Raw genomic sequence first — 26751 nt, forward strand, 5'->3', positions numbered from 1 at the left:
ATGACAGTAACAGGCAAAAACCAGACAGGTTCAACTTGGGAAGGGAAAACATTAATTTAATCTACAAGGAGAAAGAGAAAACACGGCCAGACCTTAATACCTTCTCCTCCTCCTTCTCCCCAGCCCCGCGTCGCTTCACGGTGCATTTCCAGTCTTGAAGCAGAAATATCATGTTTCCCCTTTAAGAACCTGGTAATCATAGAATCATAGAATCATAGAATAGGCTGGGTTGGAAGGGACCTCAGAGATCATCGAGTCCAACCCTTGAACAACTACCGCCACAGTCACTAGACTATGGCACTGAGTGCCATATCGAGTCGCTTTTTAAATGTCTCCAGGGACATCAATGAGACTTTCAAAGAGATCTAGAAGATTCCACACAATTTAACCCCAAATGTTTTATTTCCTCTCCAAGGAAGATTATCATAAGTAGCATGATTGTGGACATGCAACTTAAACATCCTCTGGGAGTGACAGAGCTGGGGCTTATCCTGGAGTCACGAGGAAGGGGAAAACCCTAAGATGTGAAGACTCCCAAGATCTAGTTGAGAACATTTTTCCAATAAGGGTGACTGCATCCGAGGTGAGTTCAGCTGTGTGAGGATCCAGGTTTCAGCAGGCTGCTCCATTGGGCTACCAGGTGTCATGGTCTGAATCCTCTTTTAGTGATAATGGGTGAAGAGCTGCATGGGAAGATCAAAGAGAGGAGTGCCTGTGGTGGCCCAGGGCTCTTCCTGACCTCCACTTGGGCAGAGACATATCCTAGGACCTTGGCAGGAGACAGGTGAGGAATGGAAACCACTGTCTTGCTCTTTGTAACTACCTCTTGTACATATCTGGTCTTTTAGTGCTTACTCACAGAGCTGTTTGCTGAAGTGGAGGCCTCTTCATGGACCCTGCAGAAGCACCGTGGTGTTGGATCCTCTTATCCAGAGATCTTTGGACCGTGCCGGGGTGCCCTCCAGTGGTCGGAGCCTCCAGAACACCTTTGCATTTCCCTACTGCTTTTAGTCCTTTAAACTGTGTTTTCTTATATGGTCACAAACAGGTGGAAAAAAATCTATTTGCAGGGAGAGATGGTTTTTCCCATGCAGAAAAACTTGATGGGGAAAGATTAACACCAGATCTTCAGCACAAAAATATTTCACTAGAAATCCCCTAAGTCCTGTCAGGCAAAAGCTCCACTTCCTCAGGCTCTGTCTTGTTTGATCCAAAACAACCCAGCTCAGGGGTCAGAGCACAGCAGTGTAGATCACTGCATAGGGCCCCATGACTTCAGTCTCTCCTGTCTTCCTCAGAACAGGACCTGGCAGCTGCTGATGCCCCACAGGTGTTACCTGCACACTCCTTGATCGGCACAGTTTTAGCTAACTTTAGCACCCTCTGCCCCTCTCTTCCTCCTTCTCCCTCGTTTCCTTGGTTACACCCCAAAAATGATGTTCACCCAACCAAACCTTGGCCAGTCTCTCTTACAGCTCTTGTATTGCTCTGCAGGCTGCAAGAGAGAGAGAGAGAGAGAGAGAGAGAGAGAACTGCAGAGCTGAACCATGCTGGAGGTCTCCAGTCCCAGGTTAAAGAGGAGTCAGAGGAATATGAAAAAGCCCAGAAACTGCTCCTAACAGGAATAAGAAACAGAGAATTTGGCTGAGACTTTCCTGACATTTCCAGGATGCTAATCTTCTTTTGGCATAATTCTCAGAGTGGTTTAATCTGATTTAATACAGTTGTAAATTGGAAAGTCACTTGACTGGGTGTATGAGAATCCTTACCAAACTGCCCAACCTCCACTGGTTCCTGGAAAAACAACATCAGCAAAGTAAGGCCACAGAGGTGTCTTGGTCAATGTTTGGGAAGATCTCAGTAGCCAATCCAGAACCAGCACTGCTCTGATCTGGATTTACCTATCCGGATGTTGGGATGTACCCTGTGAAATGAAAATACTCACTAAATCATTGCTTTGGCATTGGGCTGGAAGACATTCAGGAAGGAAGATCAAATTGCACAGCACACACCTTTGGTGGAAACCAGAACCCATTTGGTATAAATTCTGAAGGTGCCATCAGCTGAACAGACAGCCACAACCACAATGGACTGGCAAGCTCGTCTCACCTGGCTGCTGCTGCTGTTAAGTGCTGCTCTCCTCGCTGAACCAGGTACTGCCTCTGAAATTTTTTTTAATGTTTGCAGTTAAAATAACAGACAGAATGAATCAGTAATACAGAGAGCCTTGTGGGGAGGGGGTGGCAAAGGGTCTCCTGCAGTATCACTGACAACCCACACACCGGGCATCACCTCGCACTAACACACAAATTATACCCAGAATTATGACATTTTACATCAATACTGATTTTTTTTCTTATCTGTTGCAGCACGTGCAGAAGAGGAATATTCAAAGGAATGCTCAGACAAAAAATGGGTCAAAAAAAAATATGTGAAAAAATACATATATAAAGAAAAAGGTAAGATAATGAGGGAAGCTCCTGCATGTGAACGAACCACACATCTGCAGAGCTACAGAAGCCATCTGGAGGTGAGCTGGTTATCCCACCAGCACAGCCACAACAACCTACCATGATATAGGTCAGGTCCTGCATTCAGCAGACCGTGAGGACAGAGCTGAATTAACCCCTGGTGTCAGTTCTTCTGTCCATCTCTCTGCCCTGCCCTGCTTGTAGGTGTTCCCCAGTAAACCCTGGGTACTGGGGACACACCAGGCAGCCCATCCCTGCATGGATGGGGAGGCAAGTTTAGAGGTTAGAAGTATAGTCATTCTGAGAATAAACAAACTGAGATGTTTACCCATTCATTTTTTGTTTAAATTACAGAGACAAAACTACGATTGGTATCTGGAGAGGACCAATGCTCTGGGAGGGTGGAAGTCTTCCATGATGGCAAATGGGGGACAGTCTGTGATGATAACTTTGCGACAGAAAGTGGCAACGTTGTGTGCAAACAGCTGGGTTGTGGTGAAGTTGTTTCAGTCTTGGATGAGGCTTACTTTGGCCCTGGCACAGATGACATCTTCCTGAGTAATGTGCAGTGTCAAGGAAGTGAATCTCAGCTTTCAGATTGTCAGAACGATGGCTGGAGCAAACATGAGTGTGTTCATGATGAGGATGTCAGTGTCATCTGTTCAGGTAAATAACCTAACCAAACCAAAAGATTGTCTGCTCTTTAAAATGTCTTTGGGTTTTCCTGTGACCATAATCACAAGAGACATCAGAGTAGAGTCTGGAAATGTGCACTTGGAGCCCAGAACACTGACCATAGTCTGGGTTGCATCAAGAGCAGCCTGAGCAGGAGGTCAAAGGAGATGATTCTCCCCCTCTGCTCTCCTGAAACCCCACCTGGAGCTCTGTGTCCAGTTCTGGAGCTCTCAAGACAGAAAAGACATGGAGCTGTTGAAGCATGTGCAGAGGAGGCCCCAAAGATGTGGATTTAAGTAGGAAGAAGGGAGATTTAGACTGGATGTCGGAAAGAAATTCTTCACTGTGACTGTGGTGAGACATTGGCCCTTATTGCCCAGAGAAGTTGTGGCTTTGAGGCCAGGTTGAATGAGGCTTGGATCAACCTCTTGTAGTGGGAGGTGTCCCTGACCATGGCAGTAGGGTTGGAACTGGATGATCTTGAAGGTCCTTCCAACCCAAACAATTCTATAAGTCCATTAAATCAGACTAGACATGAACTCTCTGCAAGTGGAGGCTTTTTGTATCTAAGCTGTTTTTGTGGCTGAGGAATAAAACAAAGTTTTGAACAAAATAGAAAAACTAGTAGCAGCAAGCACTGAGTCTGAAAATGGTGACAAGAAGGAGCATCAACCCAGTGCTGCACAAAATCAAACGTTTGAGTGATTTCACCATTGTCTCAGTTGGTGAGTCAACTTGAAGTTCTTAAAGTTCTTAAAGTTCTCCAATAATTTATTTGCTCTGCCTTCCAGAGTCCTCAATGAACTCAAATACTACTGCTGAACCATCTCCCTGTGACAGCACTGATGATGTGACAGATACCACAGAATCCCCAACTTCTGCTCCTAATGACAATGAGGAAAACACAACTAAAAAAGGTGATAGTTAAGATCATGTTCATTTTCATAGGAAAATGTGGTGGGAGGGGAACTGGCATGTGATTAGGTCTACCTGCTGATATCAAGACTGCCTGTATGTATGGTGAGATCTTTACAATTGGCTCACCTGAGGCACTCTTACCTGCATCTTTTCTTCACTTAGAGCAAGTCACAAGCTCCTCAGATCATACTTGTGCTTTTCACTGTGACTTTCAGACATTCAATTTCTCCTCCTAGCAGCCTCCTCTCCTAGCACAGATGTCTCTCCAATTCCAAGGCCATCACAGAAGAACAGGGTTCAGTGGAAATCCCAACCACGCTGCAGATAGGAAAAGAGCATGAGCACAATGTGCAGGGTGTTAGAGAAACCTGGCTAAAATATTGGTTAGGAGGGAACATCGGTGGAGATATCAAGAAATGCTGCAGTTAATGCTTCATCTATGAATTTCCCCATTTTCCCAGTCTGTGTTTCTCACCATCCATAAATTGTGATTTTTTTACAAAAAGCCTGCAGGCCATTAAATCTCAGCAATGTCTATATATATCTGAGGGTTGGGTTTCTAGAGAAAGGTGCTCAGTAATAGGAAAAGGAATAATGGTGGAAAATAGGAAGTTCTATTTGAACATCAGGATAAACTTCTTTAATGTGAGGGTGTTGGAGCAGTGCCACAGGCTGCCTAGAGATGTTGTGGGGTCTCCTAATTCAGAAAACTTTATACAGTTTCTTAAATATTCATTGTAATTATTTGTCAGAAACAATCAGCTAAGAACAATACGTAGAACCAAAAATGGCAGAGAGCAGAATTAATAAGAAAAATGGAAACTCAGTTTGAAATGAGGACAATGTTCAATTTCATATCTTCTTTCTCACAGAAAAAGACTATGTTTATTCTGAAGAAGATGACACTACCACTGGTAAGTCACACACACTGTCTCTGGCTTTCATGCTCAGTTGTCTGCCCAAGCTCTGACCAGGTCTTGACTGGCTCCCCATCTCCTCTTTGTGTTGTTATCATCATGGAAACCTATGAGTTTCAGGGACATCCCAATCACCTCTCCCTTGGCTTCCATGCACAATAAAGGAGGGAAAGGGGCCTGGGACTGGCACAGGAAAAATACTTGCACTGACAAAACCACTTGGGAAGGCACACTATACCTGCATGGATTCAAATTTCCTCTCCATCACCTCACTCTTAACAATTCAGGTTCCCTTTAATCTTCTCAGGGTGCATCCCACCTGGAAGCTGACTCAGTGGGGTTGGGTTTGAGGTTTTCTGATCTGTAATGGGTACCTCAAACATACTCTGTGCAGGGACCAGGACTAACCTGCAGAACACACAACCCTTTAAGAGTAGGTATGTGTAATTCTGGAATTCTGGTTCCCTCCTTCAGATAAAGGTTTAAATCTGGAGGAGGGGCCATTTAGATGAGGTATTTGGAATGAAGCCTTTTGTATGTGGTGAGACCCTTTTCCAGGTTGCCCGGAGAACCTGGGGTTGCCCAATCCCTAGAAGTGTTCAAGGCCAGGTTGGATGTGGCCTGGATCAGCCTGGTCTGATAGAAGGTGTCCCTGCCCAAGGCACTAAATTATATTTAAGGTCCCTCCCACACAAACCATTCTATGACACCAGTATTGGATGTTAAACGAAAGGGTTTGTGTAATATCGCAAAGAGCTGAGGATGCTTCCTAGTACCCTGCAGTAAAAGTCTTCATTTAAAAGAAAGGAAATATTTAATTAAATCTCTTCTTTTTCACAGATGAAGACTATGTTGAAGCAGAAGACAGTACCACTGGTAAGTAACACACAGTGTCTCTGCTTGCATGCTCAGATCTCTGCCCAAGCTCTGACCAGGTCTTGACTGGCTCCCCATCTTCTCAACGTGTATAACTTCATGCATTTACCCATGAGTTTCAGGGACCATCCCAATCATCTGTCACTTGGTTTCCATGCCTAATCAAGGAGGAAAGGGTCTTGGGGTTGGTGCAGGAGAAATACTTGCACTGACAAAAGCACTGGGGCAGGCACACTACACCTGCACGGATTCACATTTGCTCTCCATCAGCTCACTCCTAACAAGCCAGGCTCCCTCTAGACTTCCCGGGGTGCATCCGAGATGGAAGATGACTTAGTGTACTTTTCTTATCTATAATGGGAACCTCACACATACCCTGTGCAGGGACCAGCACTAACCTGCAGGTTTTTTTCTCTCCTCTCTCATTCAGCCTCTGCAGAAACCACAACGACGGCGACAACAACAGGTATGTGTGACCCTGGGGGGAACTGCTGGTTCCTTCCACAGATAATGACTGAAATCTGGAAGAGGGATAAATTAAATGAGATAATAGGAAGAAATTTTTTGCTGTGTTAGTTGCAAGATTCTGGACAATTTTGCCAGGAAAAGCAGTGGCATCAATCAGTCATTTGTTATATATAATGGGTATCTCACACGTACCCTGTGCAGGGACCAGCACTAACCTGCAGGTTTGTTTCCTCTCCTGTCTCATCCAGCCTCTGCAGGAAGCACAACAACAACGACAACGACGACTACAACAGCAGGTGTGTGTGACCCTGGGGTGAATCGCTGATTCCCTCCATGAATTAATGGCTGAAATGTGGATGAGGGGAGATTTAAATGAGATATTGGGAAGAAACAACTTCCTGTGATTGTGGTGATATCCTGGACCATGTTTCCAAGAGAAGCAGTAGCATACCCCTTCATGGTTTAAGATTTGTTACCTGTAATGGGTATCATACACATGCTCTGTGCAGGGACCAGCACTAACCTGCAGTTTTTTTTTCTCTCCTGTCTCATCCAGACTCTGCAGGAAGCACAACGACAACTACAACAGCAGGTATGTGGCCCTGCAGGGAACTGTTGGTTCCTTCAAAGAGATTATATGTTAAATCTTGAAAAGGGGAAATTTAGATGAGGTTTTAGGAAGAACTTCTTGGCTGTTGGGGTGGTGAGATTCTGGCCATTTTTCAGAGAGAAGCAGTGGCATGACCCATTCACAGTTTACATTTGTTGTCTATTACACGTATCAAACAAATACCCTGTGCAGGGACCAGCAGTAACCTGCAGGGTTTTTTTGTCTCCTGTCTCTTCCAGCCACTACAAAAAAGAAAACGACCACGACTACAACTGGGGGAACTGCTGGTCCCCTCCAACGAATAATAGATTATATCTGAAAGAGGGGAGATTTAGATGAGATATTGGGAAGAAAGTCTTTGCTGTGAGGGTGGTGAGACCCTGGATTAGGTTTCTAAGGGAAGCGGTGGCATGACCCATTCATAGTTAAAGCTTTGTTATCATTTATGAGATTCTAACATGCCTCCTGTGCAGGGACTAGGACTAACCTGCAGGTTTGTTTTTTCTCGTGTCTCATCCAGCTCCTGCAGAAAGCACAACAACAACGACGACAACAACAACGACTACAACAGCAGGTACGTGTGACCCTGGGGTGAACTGCTTATTTCCTCCATGCATTAATGGCTGAAATTTGGAAGATGGGAGATTTAGATGAGATACTGGGAAGAAAGCCTTTGCTGTGACTGCAGTTAGACCCTCAACCATTTTGTTCATATAAAATGTGTCATGACCCTTTCATGATTTGGACATTTCTTGTCTATAACATGTACCTCACATGTGCCATGTGCAGGGACCAGCACTAACCTGCATATATGTTTTCTCTCCTGTCTCTTCCAGCCACTACAAAAAAAACAACCACGACTACAACAGCAGGTATGTGTGACCCTAAGGGTGAACTGCTGGTTCCCCCCAACAGATAATGGATTAAATCTGGAAGATAGGAGAGATTTATTAGGGAGAAATTTTATGCTGTGAGGATGCTTTGATTGTAGATCAGGATACCAAGAAAAGCAGTGGCATGTCCCATTTATGATTTGGACATTTCTTACTTATAACGAGTACCTCAATTGTGCCATGTGCAGGGACCAGCACTAACCTGCAGGTTTGTTTTCTCTCCTGTCTCTTCCAGCCACTACAAAAACAACCACGACTACAACAGCAGGTATGTGTGACCCTGGGGAGAAAATCCTAGATTCTTCAGGACATAATACACTAAATCTGTAAAAGGGGAGATGTAGATGACATTATAGAAAGAAATTATTTGCTGTGTGATTGAGTTTAGACCCTAGACCACATTGCTCAGATAAGTAATATCATGACCCAGTCATAGTTTAAAGTTTGTTACCTGTAACAAGTTTCACACTCATGCCCTGTGAAGTGACCAGCGCTAACCTGCAGGTTTCTTTTCTCTCCTGTCTCTTCCAGCCACTACAAAAAAAACAACCACTACTACAACGGCAGGTATGTGTGACTCTGGGGGGGAACTGCTGGTTCCTTCCAACAGGTAATGGATTAAATCTGGAATAATGAAGACTTAGATGAGATATTGAGAAAAAATTCTTTGCTGTGATTGTGGTTAGATCCCAGACCATTTTGATCAGATAAGCAGTGGCATGACCCATTCAAGATTTGTATATGTCTTGTCTATAATGAGAACCTCACATGTGACAGGTGCTGAGACCAGGTCTAACCTGCACGTTTATTTTCTCTCTTGTCTCTTCCAGCCACTACAAAAAAAACAACCACGACTACAACAGCAGGTATGTGTGACCTGGGGGAAAAACTGATGGTTCATTCAGGAGATAGTAGATGAAATTTGGAAGAGACGAGATTTAGATGAGGTATTAGGAAGAAATTCTTTGCTGTGATTGAGTTTAGACCGTGGACCATGTTTCCCAAAAAAGCAGTGGCATGAGCCATTCATGGTTTGAATCTTTGTTATCTATATCGGGAACCTCACATGTACCCTATTCAAGGAACAGGACTAACCTGCAGGTTTGTTTCTCTCCTGTCTCTTCCAGCCACTACAAAAAAAAGAACAACCACTACAACAGCAGGTATGTGTGATGTGGAGGGAAGTGCTGGTTCCTTCAGGAGATAATAGTCTAAATCTTGAATAGTGGAGATTTAGATGAGGTATTAGGAAGAAATTCTTTGCTGTGATGATGTTAAATCCTGGACCAGGTTGTTGAGAGAAGAAGTGGCATGACCCATTCATAGTTTAAAGTTTGTTATCTGTAATGGGTAGCACACACACACCCTTTTGGAGGGACCAGCACTAACCTGCACGTATGTTTTCTCTCCTGTCTCTTCCAGCCACTACCAAAAAAACAACCACGACTACAACAGCAGGTATGTCTGACCTAGGGGGGGAAACTGATGGTTGCCTCCGATGGATAATGGATTAAATCTGGAAGAGGGGAGATTTTCATGGCTCATTAGGAAGAAAATCTTTGCTGTGAGGGTGGTTTGGTCCTAGATGTGTGTACCAAGAAAAGCTGTGGCGTGTCCCATTCATGGTTTGAAATTTCTTGTCTATAATGAGTATCTCACGTGTGCCCTCTGCAGGGACCAGCACTAACCTGTACATGTTTTCTCTCCTGTCTCTTCCAGCCACTACAAAAAAAACAACCACGACTACAACAGCAGGTATGTGTGACCGGGGGAAAAGTGCTGGTTCCTTCAAGGAGATAATGGACTAAATCTGAGAAAGGGGAAATTTAGATGAGATATTAGGAAGTATTTCTTTGCTGCTAGGGTGATGAGACCCTGGCCATGTTGCAGAGAGAAACAGTGGCATGACCCATTCAATATTTCGACATTCCTTGTCTATAATGAGGACATCATATGTGTCCTGTACAGGGACCAGCACTAACCTGCAGGTTTTTTTTTCTCTCCTGTCTCTTCCAGCCACTACAAAAAAAACAACAACTACTACAACAGCAGGTATGTGTGACCCTGGGGGAAAAATGCTGGTTCCTTCCAAAAGATAATGCATTAAATCTGGAAGAGGTTAAAGTCAGAGGAGTTATCAGGAAGAAATTTTTTGCTGTGAAGGTATTTAAATCCTGTATCAGGTTGTCCTGAGAAGCAGTGGCATCGCCCATTTATTTTTTAAAGTTTGTTATCTGTAATGTGTATCACACACTTGCCCTGTGCAGGGACCAGCACTAACCTGTACGTATGTTTTCTCTCCTGTCTCTTCCAGCAACTACAAAAAAAACAACTACGACTACAACAGCAGGTATGTATGACCCTAGGGGTAACTACTCAAACAGAACTGCTAGGGGTTTCCCTCAAACAGAAAATGGATTAACTGGATTAAATTGGGAAGAGTTTAGATTTAGATGAGTTATTGGGAAAAAATTCTTTGCTGTGGTAGTGGTTAGTCCCCGGACCACGTTGCTCAGATAAGCAGTGCCATGACCCAGTCATGGTTTAAGATTTGTTATCCATTATGGGTATCTCACTCATGCCCTGGGCAGGGACCAGCACTACCCTGAAGGTTTTTCTCTCCTGTCTCTTCCAGCCACTACAAAAAAGAAAACTACTACAACTACAACAGCAGGTATGTGTGACCTTGGGGGTGAACTACTTGTTCTCCCTAACAGATAATGGATTAAATTAGGAAGATGAGAGATTTATATGAGATATTGGGAAGAAAGCCTTTGCTGTGATTGTGGTTAAACCCTGGACCATACTTTCCAGAGAAGCAGTGGCATGCCCTATTCTTTATATGAACATTTCTTGTCTATAATGAGAACCTCACATGTGCCATGTGAAGGGACCAGCACTAACTTGCATGTTTGTTTTCTCTCCTGTCTCTTCCAGCCACTACAAAAAAAACAACCACGACTACAACAGCAGGTATGTGTGACCCTAGCAGTGAAATGTTGGTTACCCCCAACAGATATTGAATTAAATCTGGAAGAGGGGAGATTTAGATGAGATATCAGAAAGAACTTCATGCTGTGATTGTGGTGAGATCCTCGATCAGGTTGTTCAGAAAAAACATGGCATGACTCATTCATAGTTTAAAGTTTGTTACCTGTAACAAGTTTCACACTCATGCCCTTTGAAAGGACCAGCACTAACCTGCAGTTTTGTTTTCTCTCCTGTCTCTTCCAGCCACTACAAAAAAAACAACAACGACTACAACAGCAGGTATGTGTGACCCTAGGGGTGAACTGCTGGTTCCTTCCAAAAGATAATGGAATAAATCTGGAAAAGGGGAGCTTTAGATGAGGTATTGGGAAAAACTTCTTTTCTGTGAGGGTGGTGAGGCTCTGGACCAGGATTCTCACACAAACAGTGCCATGACCCATTCATGGATTGAAATTTGTTATCTGTAACGGGAACCTCACAAGTACCCTGTTCATGGACCAGCACTAACTGCAGGTTTGTTTTCTCTCCTGTCTCTTCCAGCCACTACAAAAAAAACAACCACGACTACAACAGCAGGTACGTGTGACCTGGGGGGAAACTGCTGGTTCTCTCCAACAGATAATGGATTCAATCTGGAAGAGGGGAGATTTTCATGGCTTATTAGAAAGAAAATCTTTGCTGTGAGGGTGGTTAGGCCCTGGACCACGTTTCCCAGAGAAGCAGTGCCATGACCCACTCCTGGATTGAAATTTGTTATCTGTAATGTGTATCACCCACGTGCCCTGTACAGGGACCAGCACTTACCTGCAGGTTTGTTTTCTCTCCTGTCTCTTCCAGCCACTACAAAAAAAACAACCACAACTACAACAGCAGGTATGTGTGACCCTCTGGGGAGATCTGCTGGTTTCCTCCAACACATAATGGATTAAATCTGGAAGAGGGGAGATTTAGATGAGATATCAGGAATAAAATCTTTGCTGTGGTTGTGGTTAGACCCTGGTCCATGTTGCCCAGAGAAGCAGTGCCATTCATGGTTTGGACATTTGTTATCTATAATGTGTATCTCACACGTGCCCTGTACAGGGACCAGCACTAACTGCAGGTTTGTTTTCTCTCCTGTCTCTTCCAGCCACTACAAAAAAAACAACCACGACTACAACAGCAGGTACGTGTGACCTGGGGGGAAACTGCTGGTTCCCTCCAACAGATAATGGATTCAATCTGGAAGAGGGGAGATTTTCATGGCTTATTAGAAAGAAAATCTTTGCTGTGAGGGTGGTTAGGCCCTGGACCATGTTTCCCAGAGAAGCAGTGCCATGACCCACTCCTGGACTGAAATTTGTTATCTGTAATGTGTATCACCCACGTGCCCTGTACAGGGACCAACACTAACCTGCAGGTTTGTTTTCTCTCCTGTCTCTTCCAGCCACTACAAAAAAAACAACCACAACTACAACAGCAGGTATGTGTGACCCGGGGGGGGGGGGGGGGGGGGGGGAATTGCTGGTTCTCTCCAACAAATAATGGATTAAATCTGGAAGAGTTTAGATTTAGATGAGATATCAGGAAAACATTATTTGCTGTGATCATATTTAGACACTGGACCATGTTGCCCAGACAAACGGTGCCATGACCCATTCATGGATTGAAATTTGTTATCTGTAATGGCTATCTCAGATGTACCACATTCAAGGAGAAGGATTAAGCTGCAGGTTTGTTTTCTCTCCTGTCCCTACAAAAAAAACAACCACGACTACAACAGGGGGTATGTGTGACAGTGGGTGGGAACTGCTGGTTCCCTCCTACAGATAATGGATTAATTCTGGAAGAGGGGAGACTTACATGAGACATTAGGAAGAAATTTTTTGCTGTGGTAGTGTTTAGACCCTGGACCATGGTGCTCAGATAAGCTGTGCCATGACCCAGTCATGGTTTAAGATCTGTTACCCATTACAGGTGTCTCACTCATGCCCTGGGCAGGGAACAGCACTAACCTGCAGGTTTGTTTTCTCTCCTGTCTCTTCCAGCCACTACAAAAAGAACAACGACTACAACTGCAGGTATGTGTGACCCTGGGAGGGAACTGATGTTTCCTGCAGGAGATAAGAGATTAAATGTGGAAGGGGGGAGATTTAGATGACATTTTAGTAAGAAATGATTTGCTGTGAGGGGGCTGAGACACTGATCCAGGCTCCTCAAACAAACTGTGGCTTACCCATTCCTTCAGGTTTTCAAGACCAGGTTGGATGGGGATCGGAGGAACCTTGTTTGGGAGAAGCTGTCCCTGTCCATTGAATTTAACTATATTTAAGTCCCTTCTAATGCAAACCAATCCCAACACCATTATTGGATATTACAGTAAAGACTTTGATGATATTGCAAGAAGCTAATGTATTTGCAATGGACCTTGGAGCAAAAATATCCACTTGAAATGAAGATAATATTTAATTTCATGTCTTCTTTCTCACAGCTGCTGAACCAGAAGAGACTACCTCCTGTAAGTAACACACAGTTACTCTGAATTTCATGCTCTGTTCTCTGCCAAAACGCTAACTGTGTGTTGACTGGCTCCCTGACACCTCTCTGTGAGAACCCCTCCAACACAAACCATACTATGACACCAGTATTGGATGTTAATCAAAAGGACTTCTGTGATATATCAAGCAGCTTGGGTTGCTCCTGAGGGTCTCAGGGTAATATCTCCATTGTGTTGACTGGCTCCCTGACACCTCTTTGTGAATAACTTCATAGATTCACGCATGAACTTCAGGGACCATACCAATCACCTCTGCCTGCCTTCCATGCACAATAAAGGAGGGAAAGGGTCTTGAGGTTGGTGCAGGAGAAATACTTGCACTGACAAAAGCACTGGGGCAGGCACACTACACCTGCATGGATTCACATTTCCTCTCCATCATCTCAGTCCTAACAAGCAAAGTTCCCTTTAATCTTCCAGGGCTGCATCGCAGCTGGAAGATGACTCAGTGGGGTTGGGTTTGAGATTTTCTTATTTGTAATGGGCACTGCACACGTACCCTGTGCAGGGACCAGGACCAACCTGCAGAAACCTTTAAGAGTAGGTATGTGTGATCCTCAGTGAATTGCTGGTATCCACCTTCAGATAAGGGTTTAAATCTGGAAGAGGGGCAATTTAGATGCGATATTTGGAATGAAGCTTTTGCTGTGAGCATGGTGAGACCCTTTTCCAGGTTGCGCAGAGAATCTGTGGCTACCTGACCTCTATCAATGTTCAAGGCCAGGATGGATGTGACTTGGAGCAACTTGGGCTGATAGAAGGTGTCCCTGCCCATGAACCTAAATTATATTTAAGGACCCTTCCAACACAAACCATACTATGACACCAGTATTGGATGTTAAACAAAAGGGTTTGTGTGATATTGCAAGCAGATAAGGACGCTCTCTAGGGTCTCAGGGTAATACCTTCATTTAAAATAAATTAAATGTTTAATTTCATCTCTTCTTTCTCACAGTTGAAGACTATGCTTATGCTGAAGAAGAAGACACTACTACTGGTAAGTCACACACAGTGTCTCTGGCTTGCATGCTCAGATCTCTGCCCAAGCTCTGACCAGGCTCTCCTTGACTGGCTCCCCTTCTCCTCACTCAGTATAATTTCATGGATTTACCCATGAGTTTTTGGGACCATCCCTGTCATCTGTCCCTTGGCTTCCATGCATAATAAAGTAGGAAAGGGTCTTGGGGTGGATGCAGGAGAAATACTTGCACTGACAAAAGCACTGGGGCAGGCACACTACACTTGCATGGATTCACATTTCCTCTTCATCGTCTCACTCCTACCATGTCAGGCTCCCTGCAAACTTTCCGGGGTGCATCCCAGCTGGAAGCTGACTCGGGGGGATTGGGTCTGAACCTTTGTTATCTGTACCCTGCGAAGGGACCAGGACTAACTTGCAACTTTTTTTTTCTCTCCTGTCTCATCCAGCCCCTACAAAAACCACAACAAAGAAGACTACAACAGCTGGTATGTGTAACCCAGGGATGAAATGCTGGATCCCTCTAGCAGATAATGCTTTAATGTGGAAGAGAGGAGTTTTAGATGAGAGACTACGAAGGAAGTCTTTGCTGTGTGGGTGATGAGAGCCTGGCCCAGGTTTTAGAGAAAAGCAGTGTCATGCCCCTTTCTTGGTTTGAAAATTTGTTATCTGTAATGAGTACCCACATGTACCCTGTGCAGGGACCAGCACTAACCTGCAGGTTTGTTTTCTCTCCTGTCTCATCCAGCCCCTGCAAAAAGCACGACAAAGAAGACTACAACAGCAGGTATGTGTGACCCTGGGGTGAACTGCTGGTTCCCTCTCCATTAATGGTCTTTGCTTTGCTCACACCTCATGTAACAGTTACGGATATTTGGTTTTACTTTCTCTTTGACAGCCCAAATGAAGTCCACAAAAGCAGAAAAGAAAGGTATTAATTTCTGATCATTTCTTGAACCATGTGGAGCAGTTTACTCATTTTTATGTGGTTCCCAAGTGTATGTAAAACACAGACAATATACAATTTCATGGTTTCGTTTTTCTCACAGAAACAGAAGGTCAAACTAATGATGAAGAAACCACTACCACTGGTAAGTAATGCTGTTGGGATTGACAGGAGAGAAATACCTAGACTGATTGAAGTACTGGGGAAGGGGAAAGCACTGGGGCAGACACCAGCATCATTTCACATTTGCCCTGGATCATCTCATTCCTATACACTCAGACTCCATGGAAATTTCCAAGGTGCATCCCAACTAGAAGCTGAGTCATTGGGTCTGGTTTGAACCTTAGTTTTCTAAAATGGAATTTATCTTCTGACAAATCTGAAATGCAAGTTCTGTTCATTCACTGAAAACATTCTGCCCTGGATGCTTAGAGAGCAGACTAAAGGCTCCACATGGGCAATGGCACTCACTGCCTCAGTAAAACTTGTGTGTTGTGCTGACAGCTTACAGGAGACTCAACTTCAGCTGCAAGGCATGCATTGGAGCATGGGGCTGACACCATGGAGTAACCAGAATTAAATCTTGTCCCCATTAAGGCCAATAATGTCATCTTTAGTATTCAAGCCCCTACATTTTTCTTAGTATGAGCTCTTTGTCCATGACAACCCTGTTCCTGAAATCTGTAGCTGCTAACATTTCCTAGTTTAAGTCATCCAGCTGATTACAATATACATATTAATTGATTCCATGAAAACACACAGTTTCCTTATTCAATCTCACTTTTTCTGTTGTTGTTTGGCTTTTTTTTCCCCCAGTAAAAATCCGTCCCAAACCACGCCCACGTCGTAAAAAACAAGGTAAGGTTTTCTCATTCTTAATTAGAAATTAATTAAGAAAATTATTAAAATAAATAACAATTAGTTAATAATTCATTTATCTATTACATAAGATGCTTGATTATACCCATTCTTTATAAATTAGTTGATTGATTAGAGAAAAGCACACATTTTCATTATTTAGTCTCATATCCTTTGTTATTGTTTGGGTTTTTTCCCATCAGTAAAACGCCGTCACAAGTCTCACCTATTTCGTAAGAAGATAGGTAACGTATTCCTAAATACTTCATTTATTAATTACATAAAAGTACACATTTTGCTTATTCAGTCTCACTTTTTATATCGTTGTTGTTTCTGTTTTATCCCATCAGTAAAATTCCGTCGCAAACATCGCAAATTTCCTATCAAAGCAGGTAACATATTTTCATTCTTAATTAATTAATTGGTTGGTTGTTAATCCTTCAATGAATAAAAATATAAACCATTAATAACAATTAATTGATCACTTTATATTCTTAACTACATTCTTAATTATTAATGAATCAATCACACAAATGCATACATTTTCCTTATTCAGTGTCGTCTTACATTATTTTTCTTTTCTCAGTAAAACACCAACCCATACTAGTTATAAGTCCTGTATACGTAGGTAAGCCATTATTATTCTAAATTAATTAATTAATTGATTACATAAAAGCACGTATTTTTCTTATTCAGTCTCACTTTTTCTGTTGTTTATTTTTCCCCTCAGTAAAGCCCCTTCCCAAACCAATTCCTGTATTCAAAGGTAAAGTTTTCTCATTATTCATTAGTAATTCATTGACTAATAAATTCATTAACTAAAATAATTAACCATTAATAAGAATTCATTTATCTATTACATACATTCTTGATTACATGAATTCTTATTAATTACTTCACTTATTACAGAAAAACACACATTTTGCTTATTAAGTCTCACATCTTAAGTAATTGTTTGGGTTTTTTTCCCACCAGTGAAACGCCTTCGCAAGCCTCGCCTATTTCGTAAGAAGAAAGGTAAGGTATTCTCATTCTTAATTACTTAAGTTATTAATTACATAAAAGCACATATTTTGCCTATCCAGTCTCACATTCTATGTTCTTGTTTGGATTTTTTTCTCTCAGTAAAACAACTCTCCAAATCAGGCATATTTCCCATCAAAGCAGGTAACATATTTTCATTCTTAATTAATTAGTTGGTTGTTTAATTAATCAGTACTCAATTAATTAGAGCTATCAACTATTAATGATTACTAATTGAGCACTTTAGTTTCTTGACTACATGCATTCTGAATAATCAATCAATCAATCAGTCACATAAATGCACACATTTTCCTTATTCAATCTCATGTCTTCCATTATTTTTGGCTTTTTTCCCTCAGTAAAATCCCGTTCCAAACCACGTGTACGTCTTGTAAAAAAAGGTAAGGTATTCTCATAATTCATTCATTCATTCATTATATGAAATCACATATTTTCCTTATTCAGTCTCACTTTTTATGTTGCTTTATTTTCCCCTCAGTAAAACTCCGTCTTAAATCACGTCGACGTTCTAAATCCCAAGGTAAGGATTTCTCATTCTTAATTAATTAATTGAATAATTAATTTAGCAATTAAAACAACTAGCTACTAATTAGTATTTCATTTATCTATTACATACAATTCTTGATTACACACATTCCTATTAATTAAAAAATCACATAAAAGCACACATTTTCCTTATGCAGTCTCACCTTTTAAGTTGTTGTTTCGGGGTTTTTTCCCTCAGCAAAACTCAATACCAAATCACGCTCACGTTCTGGAAAAGCAGGTAAGGTTTTCTCATTTCTTCTGTGTTTTAATGACTTCTCTTCCTAAGGACAGGACATGGTGGGTAAGAGGTGGGAGCTGGGAAAGCCTGGAAGTTCAGGGGCAGGAGGGATCTGGAGAGAGAAGAAAAGGGGAAGTGGGAGAGGTCAGGAGCAGGCAGAGAGCCTGGGGACCACACACTGCTGGTAACAGGGGCTGGCAGCCAAACCATCCTTGGGCTGAGGGTCAAGGGGATGAGCTGCCCTACGTCTGCACCATTCAAGGAAAAAAAACCATGCATACAAAAGAGCTGCCTGTATCCTGCCTGGCTGCTGGCCAGCCCATGCCAGGGTGCTCTGGCAGGCAAAGAAACAGCTCGGGGCATCACAGCAAGCTCACCCTCTTCCCAGGGGAGAAGGGACAGGCAGTGGTCACTTGTGTGACCTCGGGGTCAGTTGTAGGAGAGAGTAATGAGCTGCTGATGGGACACCATCACAACCAAAAAAAAAAATAATTTCCTCTCCACTCAGGTGCTCGTTCCAGATCTTCCTCATCTGCTCGTTCCAGTTCTTCCTCCCGCCGCAGCAGGAGACGTCGGGTCTGAGGAAAAAGAAGCACAAGTGAAAGTGGCAGCACACTTCTTACCATCACCCCCAAATAATAACAACCCCAATCATGTTTCTTCTAACCCTAACACTATGTTGATCTCTTCTACATGTGGGCGTGTTGCACGTCTGCTACTAATTTCTAAAAAATAAATTATAAGGGTGGGTGTAAATCAAAAGGTATTTTAATCTTACTGTGCTTCTGTTCCTTAATTTCAGATCTTAATTGGATCTGTAAAATCCTAAACTTCAATAAATACTCTCAGTGACAAAAAGTAATTCTATCAGCTGGGTGATTTTTCTTATCAAGATTTTGTTTCCCTCTCACAGTTCTTCCCCATTGCACCAAATATCTCAACCACTGAGCATTTAAGAAAGATTGAGCTGCCTTACAGATAGACATCCCAGTGCTGCTTCCTGAGCTCACCAAGTGATATAAATCCAAGGACAAGCACCAGTTGCAACCAGTGATATCTGAGCACTACATCACTTAGGATCCCACTTAGTATCCCACCAGCTGGTTGTTTCTTCTTACCCTTCGCCTTCCTCTTATGCAGTCATCAACAGGTCCTTTGGGTCCTAGAGATCACCCTTCCCTCTCAGGCCCTCTATTTATCCAATGAGTTCTGCCTTGCACAAGACATTGTTGCTTCACTACCTCGGCACCCTCAACCCAGCATAGGTGTCCCTAATAACTTAGAGGTCCCTGTACCTTATAATCCAATAAACCTCATCCACAGTTGTCCACCCCTGTGGTGAGAGCTTAGGAGCAGAATCCCTCTGAGAAATCTCAGGGCACGTGCCGTGGTTGTCTCTTTCCCCATTGATCCTGCAGCCGGGTGGAGCAGTGTCCCATCCGGGGTGCCAAAAATTGACTTGCAGAAAAACGAATCCACAGCTTGGAAAGTTGTAGAGAAGGGAATGTTTATCCAGTGCTGGGAGCATGAGGTGATAATTCCTCCGAAATCCCTGAGCACTGATCTTGCAATGAGGCTTTTGTTACATGCACTAAAGTCATCAGATTTCACAATACGCCGATACATATGCATCACCTACTTCTGCTTTGTATTAAAATTAGTCCCAGGAGGTCATTTTCATAATTGCCTCCCTCCTGTGCTTGCACAGTGGCTCCTGGGTGTTGTGGAGGTCATGGGGATGAAGTAAAAATGAAGCAAAGCTCTTTCTCTATGTAAAATTTTCACCTCTTTCTCTCCGGCCATGCGCATTTCTTCAGTCTTCAGCCAAACCAACAGCATGTTTGGTTTCTTACCTCACGGTTGCTATAGTTATCAGTTCAGCATGTATATTTCCCTTGTAAGGTGATGACTACCTAAACAATTTCTTAGTTTCTATCAAACAAGCATTCTATGTTAGCTTTTATCAGGTCAATGTGACCCCTAGACAATTACGTTTTTATCTTAACCCTTACATCAGAACCTCATCCTGTTGGAATCACCCAGTTCTCCAGTCTGTCCAGGTCTCTCAGCAGAGCCCTCCTGCCTTCCAGCTGATTGACACTCCCCCCAGTTTAGTGTCGTCTGTGAATGTGCTAATGGTGGTCTCAATCCCCTCACCTAAATCATCAATGAAGATATTAAACAGAACTGGGCCCAGTGCTTATCCCTGGGAGACACCATGGCTGCCAATTGGATGCAGCACCATTCAGCACCACTCTGGTACCATTCCTAACCCAGAACAGAGTAACTCTCTCTGAGCCATGGGCTGACAGCTTTTTCAGGAGAATGCTGTGGGAGATGGTGTCAAAGGCTTTGCTGAAGTCCAGGTAGACCACGTCCACCGCCTTCCCCTCCTCCACCAGATCTCATAAAAGGAGCTCAGGTTGGTCAGACAGGACCTGCCCTTCCTAAGCCTGTGCTGGCTGGATCTGATCCCCTGTCCATCCTGTAGGTGCTGTGTGATTGCCCCCAGGATAAGCTGCTCCATAACCCTGCCAGGCACCGAGGTCAGGCTGAGAGACCTGGAGTTTCCTGGGTCCTCCTTTTGTCTCTTTCTGCGGATTGGTGTGACATTCACCAACTTCTGGGACCTCCCCTGTGAGCCAGGACTGTTGGTAAATGATGGAGGGCAGCTTGGGGAGCTCTTCCCCAGGTCCCTCATCACCCTGGGGTGGATCCTGTCTGGTCCCATAGACTTGTGAGGATCCAAGTGGCTCAGCAGGTCACAGACTGTTCCCTCCAGGATTACATGGGGGCTACTCATCTTCTTATTTCTCTCTACAAGCCCCAGAAGCAGCTGCCCTCAGGACATCCTGTCTTACTGTTGCAAACTGAGATAAAGAAAGTGTTAAATACCTCAGCCTTTTTAAGTTATCTTTGGTAACTATGTTTCTTCCATGTTCAACAGAGTGGAGGTTTCCCCAGCCTTTTGCTGTTGATGTAGCTGTAGAAAGACATTTTGTTATCTTAAACAGAAGTCGCAAAATTGAGTAAAAATGTGCCTTCTAATTTTCTTTCTACATGACCTAACTATACTCCTAAACTCTCTCTCAGTAGCTACCCCTTTTTTCAATAGTCTGCAAGCTCCCTTTTTAGCCAAATCTCCTTCAGTACCTCCCCATTAAGCCAGAAAAGTTCTCTTCTCCTCTGGCTTGACTTTTGGCACACAGGGACAACTGTTCCTGTGCATTCAGGACTTAATTTTATTTTGCCTTTGTCTATCAAGTAAAACCTCCAACCAGCTTGAAGACTTTGCACTTCCATACAGTTTATGACCAAGGCCTCACATATTTATCTAATATAGTCTCTAAGCATTTCTTATAAGACCCTGGCCCAGGTTTCCCAGAGAAGCTGTGGCTGCCCCATCCCTGGCAGTGTCTCAGCCCAGGTTGGATGGGGCTTGGAGCAATCTGGGTTGGTGGGAGGTGTCCCTGACCATGGCAGAGGGCATGGGACTGGGTGAGCTTTAAGGTCCATCCCAACACAAAGCAGCCTGGGATTCAAAGGTGAAAATTGTTTGCATAAAACTGATTAATTCTTGCCAGGAAATAGAACTGGTACATACCATACCGTTCAGGCCCATTACATGGATGGAAATATATTTATAAGGATCTTCTCTAAACACACTTAAGTCAGTTCAGGAAATGACCCTGAATTCAAGTCATTCACACAGACACACGGAACCAGGAGTTTGGATACCTGACATGACTCTGTTTGCTCAAGAAGTTACTGGGAAGGTAAGAGCATAGATACCACACAGCCTACTCTGCTGAGAATTTACAAAAAGCATTCACAGAAAGACAGAGTTGATGCTCATTTCTGAATCAGCTAAGAACAATTTGAGTTTGCTTTTTTCTCTCTCCAGCTGAGATCCATCTCCTCCCTGACACTACAGAGAGAGGTAGAGCTGGATGTACCCTTTGGAGTGTCAGAGGCCATAGTGGTGGTGTCACCAGCACCTCATTCCAAGGAGAAGACTGTGGCTGGAGGGATTCTGCAGGCTCCATGGCTTTGCTAGAGGCAAATCCTTTTGAGCTGTGTAGGATGCCCTTTGTAGGTGGGATTCCCTTTTTCCCTGCAAGTCACCTAAGCTGGAAAACCACCATGGAGAGAGATGGCAAAGGTTAATCTCCAGCATAAGCTGTCATATGTTCTCTCTTCACAATGATTTCTCATGCTTTTTCCCAGTCTTGATTTATGTGTACTAAAGTGGGCACTGCAATATCTTCTCCCTCTCATCCTATAGTCCAGTGGATTAAAAACCTGTTGCTAGTTTCTCCCCTTCACCTGATAAATATGTTGTGTCTGGATTCTTTTGTGTAATATTTCACAGATCCAGAAGCTCATCTCCTAAGTCCTGCCAGGCATAGGCTCCACTTCCTCAGGCTCTGTCTTGTTTGATCCAAAACAACCCAGCTCAGGGGTCAGAGCACAGCAGTGTAGATCACTGCATAGGGCCCCATGACTTCAGTCTCTCCTGTCTTCCTCAGAACAGGACCTGGCAGCTGCTGATGCCCCACAGGTGTTACCTGCACACTCCTTGATCGGCACAGTTTTAGCTAACTTTAGCACCCTCTGCCCCTCTCTTCCTCCTTCTCCCTCGTTTCCTTGGTTACACCCCAAAAATGATGTTCACCCAACCAAACCTTGGCCAGTCTCTCTTACAGCTCTTGTATTGCTCTGCAGGCTGCAAGAGAGAGAGAGAGAGAGAGAACTGAAGAGCTGAACCATGCTGGAGGTCTCCAGTCCCAGGTCAAAGAGGAGTCAGAGGAATATGAAAAAGCCCAGAAACTGCTCCTTACAGGAATAAGAAACAGAGAATTTGGCTGAGGCTTTCCTGACATTTCCAAGATGCTAATCTTCTTTTGGCATAATTCTCAGAGTAGTTTAAGAGAATCCTTACCAAACAGCCCAACCTCCACAGGTAAATCACTGGTTCCTGGAAAAAACACCTCAGCAAAGCAAGGCCACAAAGGTTTCTTGGGCAATGTTTGGGAAGATCTCAGTAGCCAATCCAGAACCAGCACTGCTCTGATCTGGATTTACTTATCCGGATGTTGGGATGTACCCTGTGAAATGAAAATACTCACTAAATCATTGCTTTGGCATTGGGCTGGAAGACATTCAGGAAGGAAGATCAAATTGCACAGCACACACCTTTGGTGGAAACCAGAACCCATTTGGTATAAATTCTGAAGGTGCCATCAGCTGAACAGACAGCCACAACCACAATGGACTGGCAAGCTCGTCTCACCTGGCTGCTGCTGCTGTTAAGTGCTGCTCTCCTCGCTGAACCAGGTACTGCCTCTGAAATTTTTTTTAATGTTTGCAGTTAAAATAACAGACAGAATGAATCAGTAATACAGAGAGCCTTGTGGGGAGGGGGTGGCAAAAGATCTCCTGCAGTATCACTGACAACCCACACACCGGGCATCACCTCGCACTAACACACAAATTATACCCAGAATTATGACATCTTACATCAATACTAATTTTTTTTCTTGTCTCTCACAGCAAGGGCAGAAGAGGAGAATCAAACCGGAAGCTCAGGTACTGCATGGAAGAAATTTTTACACTGACTAAACTCATTGAAACCCAAAGGTAAGATAGTGAGGGAAGCTCCTGCATGTGAACAAACCACACATCTGCAGAGCTACAGAAGCCATCTGGAGGTGAGCTGGTTATCCCACCAGCACAGCCACAACAACCTACCATGATATAGGTCAGGTCCTGCATTCAGCAGACCGTGAGGACAGAGCTGAATTAACCCCTGGTGTCAGTTCTTCTGTCCATGTCTCTGCCCTGCCCTGCTTGTAGGTGTTCCCCAGTAAACCCCGAGTACTGGGGACACACCAGGCAGCCCATCCCTGCATGGATGGGGAGGCAAGTTTAGAGGTTAGAAGTATAGACATTCTGAGAATAAACAAACTGAGATGTTTACCCGTTCATTTTTTGTTTAAATTACAGAGACAAAACTGCGATTGGTATCTGGAGAGGACCAATGCTCTGGGAGGGTGGAAGTCTTCCATGATGGCAAATGGGGGACAGTCTGTGATGATAACTTTGCGACAGAAAGTGGCAACGTTGTGTGCAAACAGCTGGGTTGTGGTGAAGTTGTTTCAGTCTTGGATGAGGCTTACTTTGGCCCTGGCACAGATGACATCCTCCTAAGTAATGTGCAATGTAAAGGAACTGAATCTCAGCTTTGGGACTGTGAGAACGATGGCTGGAGCAAACATGAGTGTGTTCATGATGAGGATGTCAGTGTCATCTGTTCAGGTAAATAGCTTAACCAAACCAAAAGATTGTCTGCTCTTAAAAATGTGTTTGGGTTTTCCTGTGACCATAATCACAAGAGACATCAGAGTAGAGTCTGGAAATGTGCACTTGCAGCCCAGAACACTGGCCATAGTCATCAAGAGCAGCCTGAGCAGGAGGTCAAAGGAGATGATTCTCCCCCTCTGCTCTCCTGAAACCCCACCTGGAGCTCTGTGTCCAGTTCTGGAGCTCTCAACACAGGAAAGACATGGAGCTGTTGAAGCATGTGCAGAGGAGGCCACAAAGATGGTTCGAGGGCTGGAGCACCTCTGCTATAGAGCCAGGCTGAGGGAGTTGGGGTTGTTCCACTTGGAGAAGAGAAAGCTCCTGGGAGACATCCCAATACGTTAAGGGGGTACAGGCAAGCTGGGGAGGCCTGGAGTGATGGGAAAAGTGATTTAAGCAGGAACAAAACAAAGTTCTGGAAAAAATACAAAGACAATAGCAGCAAGCACTGAGTCTGAAAATGGTGAGCATGAGAAATGAGCGTCAACCACGTGCTGCACCAAGTGGAATGTTTGAGTGATTTCACCATTGTCTCGGTTCTCATGGCCATTCTTAAAGTTCACTAATAATTTATTTGCTCTACCTTCCAGAGTCCTCGATGAATTCTACCGATGACACTGCTGTATCTTCGAGCTACAGTGATGATGAGACAGATACCACAGAATCCCCAAAAACAACTAAAAAAGGTGACAGCCAAGATCATGTTCATTTTCACAGGAAAATGTGGTGGGAGGGGAACTGGCATGTGATTAGGTCTACCTGCTGATATCAAGACTGCCTGTATGTATGGTGAGATCTTTACAATTGGCTCACCTGAGGCACTCTTACCTGCATCTTTTCTTTACTTAGAGCAAGTCACAAGCTCCTCAGATCACACTTGTGCTTTTCACTGCGACTTTCAGACATCCAATTTCTCCTCCTAGCAGCCTCCTCTCCTAGCACAGACGTCTCTCCAGTTCCAAGGCCATCCCAGAGGAACAGGGATCAGTGGAAATCCCAACCACGCTGCAGACAGGAAAAGAGCATGAGCACAATGTGCAGGGTGTTAGAGAAACCTGGCTAAAATGTTGGTTAGGAGGGAACATCAGTGGAGATGTCAAGAAATGCTGCAGCTAATGCTTCATCTATGAATTTCCCCATTTCCCAGTCTGTGTTTATCATCAACCATAAAATGGTGATTCTTTGCAAAAAAGCTTGAGGCCATTAAAACTTAGCAATGTCTATAAATATCTGAGGGGTGAGGTTCTAGAGAAAGATGCTCAATAATAGGAAAAGGAATAATGGTGGAAAATAGGAAGTTCTATTTGAACATTGGAATAAACTTCTTTAACATGCAGGTGATGGGGCAGTGCCACAGGCTGCCTAGAGATGTTGTGGGGTCTCCTACTTCAACAAGCTTTATGTGATTTCATAAATATTCATTGCAATTATTTGTCAGAAACAATCAGCTAAGAATAATACATAGAACCAAAAATGGGGGAGAGCAGAATTAATAAGAAAAATAAAACCTCAGTTTAAAATTAGCATAATGTATAATTTCATATTTTCTTTCTCACAGAAGAAGACTATGCTTATTCTGAAGAATATGACACTACCACTGGTAAGTCACACACAGTGTCTCTGGCTTGCATGCTCAGTTGTCTGCCCAGCCTCTGACCAGGTCTTGACTGGCTCCCTTTAATCCTGCTTCCCTTTTATCTTCTCGGGGTGCATCCCAGCTGGAAGCTGACTCAGTGGGGTTGGGTTTGTACATTTTTTATCTGTAATGGGTACCTCACACACACTCTGTGCAGGGACAAGGACTAACCTGCAGAAAACACAACCCTTTAAGAGGAGGTATGTGTGATCCTGGGAGTGGAATGCTGGTTCCCACCTTCAGATAAGGGTGTAAATCTGGAAGAGGGGCAATTTAGATGAGGTATTTGGAATGAGGCCTTTGCTGTGAGCACGGTGAGACCCTTTTCCAGGTTGCCCAGAGAATCTGTGGCTACCTGACCTCTATCAATGTTCAAGGTCAGGTTGGATGTAGCCTGGAGCAACCTGGTCTGATAGAAGGTGTTCCTGCCCATGAACCTAAATTATATTTAAGGACCCTTCCAACACAAACCATACCATGACACCAGTATTGGATGCTAATAAAAAGGCTTTGTGTGATATTGCAAGGAGCTGAGGATGCTCCCTAGGGTCTCGCAGCAAAATCTTCATTTAAAATGAAGGAAATATTTCATTAAATCTCTTCTTTCTCACAGATGAAGACTATGCTGAAGACAACACTACCACCTGTAAGTAACACACATTGTCTCTGGCTTGAATGCTCAGATCTCTGCCCAAGCTCTGACCAGGTCTTGACTGACTCCCCATCTCCTCACTGGGTATAAATTCATGGATTTACCCATGAGCTTCAGGGACCACCCCAATCATCTCTCCCTTGCCTACAACA

At 43.7% G+C, this 26751-nt stretch overlaps 3 protein-coding genes across 3 annotated transcripts in view; all 3 read left to right on the forward strand.

The window, feature by feature from the left end:
* LOC139798639 (putative DMBT1-like protein) overlaps window positions 1-5049 on the forward strand; it is a 62474-nt gene extending 57425 nt beyond the window's left edge. Inside the window, exons 2-5 of the mRNA XM_071749627.1 lie at window positions 2370-2459; window positions 2826-3137; window positions 3938-4063; window positions 4943-5049. Coding sequence (XP_071605728.1) covers window positions 2370-2459; window positions 2826-3137; window positions 3938-4063; window positions 4943-5034 — 620 coding nt within the window. The 3' untranslated portion in view covers window positions 5035-5049. The remainder of the gene's footprint in view (window positions 1-2369; window positions 2460-2825; window positions 3138-3937; window positions 4064-4942) is intronic.
* A 1129-nt stretch (window positions 5050-6178) lies between these two features.
* Window positions 6179-26751, forward strand: part of LOC139798095 (integumentary mucin C.1-like) — a 49477-nt gene continuing 28904 nt past the window's right edge. Inside the window, exons 1-20 of the mRNA XM_071748180.1 lie at window positions 6179-6195; window positions 6288-6323; window positions 6574-6621; window positions 6882-6964; window positions 7429-7509; window positions 7772-7807; window positions 8064-8096; window positions 8360-8395; window positions 8659-8694; window positions 8956-8991; window positions 9251-9286; window positions 9548-9583; window positions 9845-9880; window positions 10464-10502; window positions 10766-10801; window positions 11063-11098; window positions 11360-11395; window positions 11657-11692; window positions 11949-11984; window positions 12246-12281. Coding sequence (XP_071604281.1) covers window positions 6179-6195; window positions 6288-6323; window positions 6574-6621; window positions 6882-6964; window positions 7429-7509; window positions 7772-7807; window positions 8064-8096; window positions 8360-8395; window positions 8659-8694; window positions 8956-8991; window positions 9251-9286; window positions 9548-9583; window positions 9845-9880; window positions 10464-10502; window positions 10766-10801; window positions 11063-11098; window positions 11360-11395; window positions 11657-11692; window positions 11949-11984; window positions 12246-12281 — 805 coding nt within the window. The remainder of the gene's footprint in view (window positions 6196-6287; window positions 6324-6573; window positions 6622-6881; window positions 6965-7428; window positions 7510-7771; window positions 7808-8063; window positions 8097-8359; window positions 8396-8658; window positions 8695-8955; window positions 8992-9250; window positions 9287-9547; window positions 9584-9844; window positions 9881-10463; window positions 10503-10765; window positions 10802-11062; window positions 11099-11359; window positions 11396-11656; window positions 11693-11948; window positions 11985-12245; window positions 12282-26751) is intronic.
* LOC139798642 (putative DMBT1-like protein) lies at window positions 23184-26662 on the forward strand. Its single transcript, XM_071749631.1, has 6 exons — window positions 23184-23285; window positions 23502-23537; window positions 23955-24266; window positions 24902-24997; window positions 25870-25911; window positions 26561-26662. Exons 1-6 carry the CDS (start codon window positions 23219-23221, stop codon window positions 26599-26601), a joined length of 594 nt encoding a protein of 197 aa, XP_071605732.1. The 5' UTR covers window positions 23184-23218; the 3' UTR covers window positions 26602-26662.

Source organism: Heliangelus exortis, chromosome 7, assembly GCF_036169615.1.
Source record: "Heliangelus exortis chromosome 7, bHelExo1.hap1, whole genome shotgun sequence".
NCBI classification, from domain to species: Eukaryota; Metazoa; Chordata; class Aves; order Apodiformes; family Trochilidae; genus Heliangelus; species Heliangelus exortis.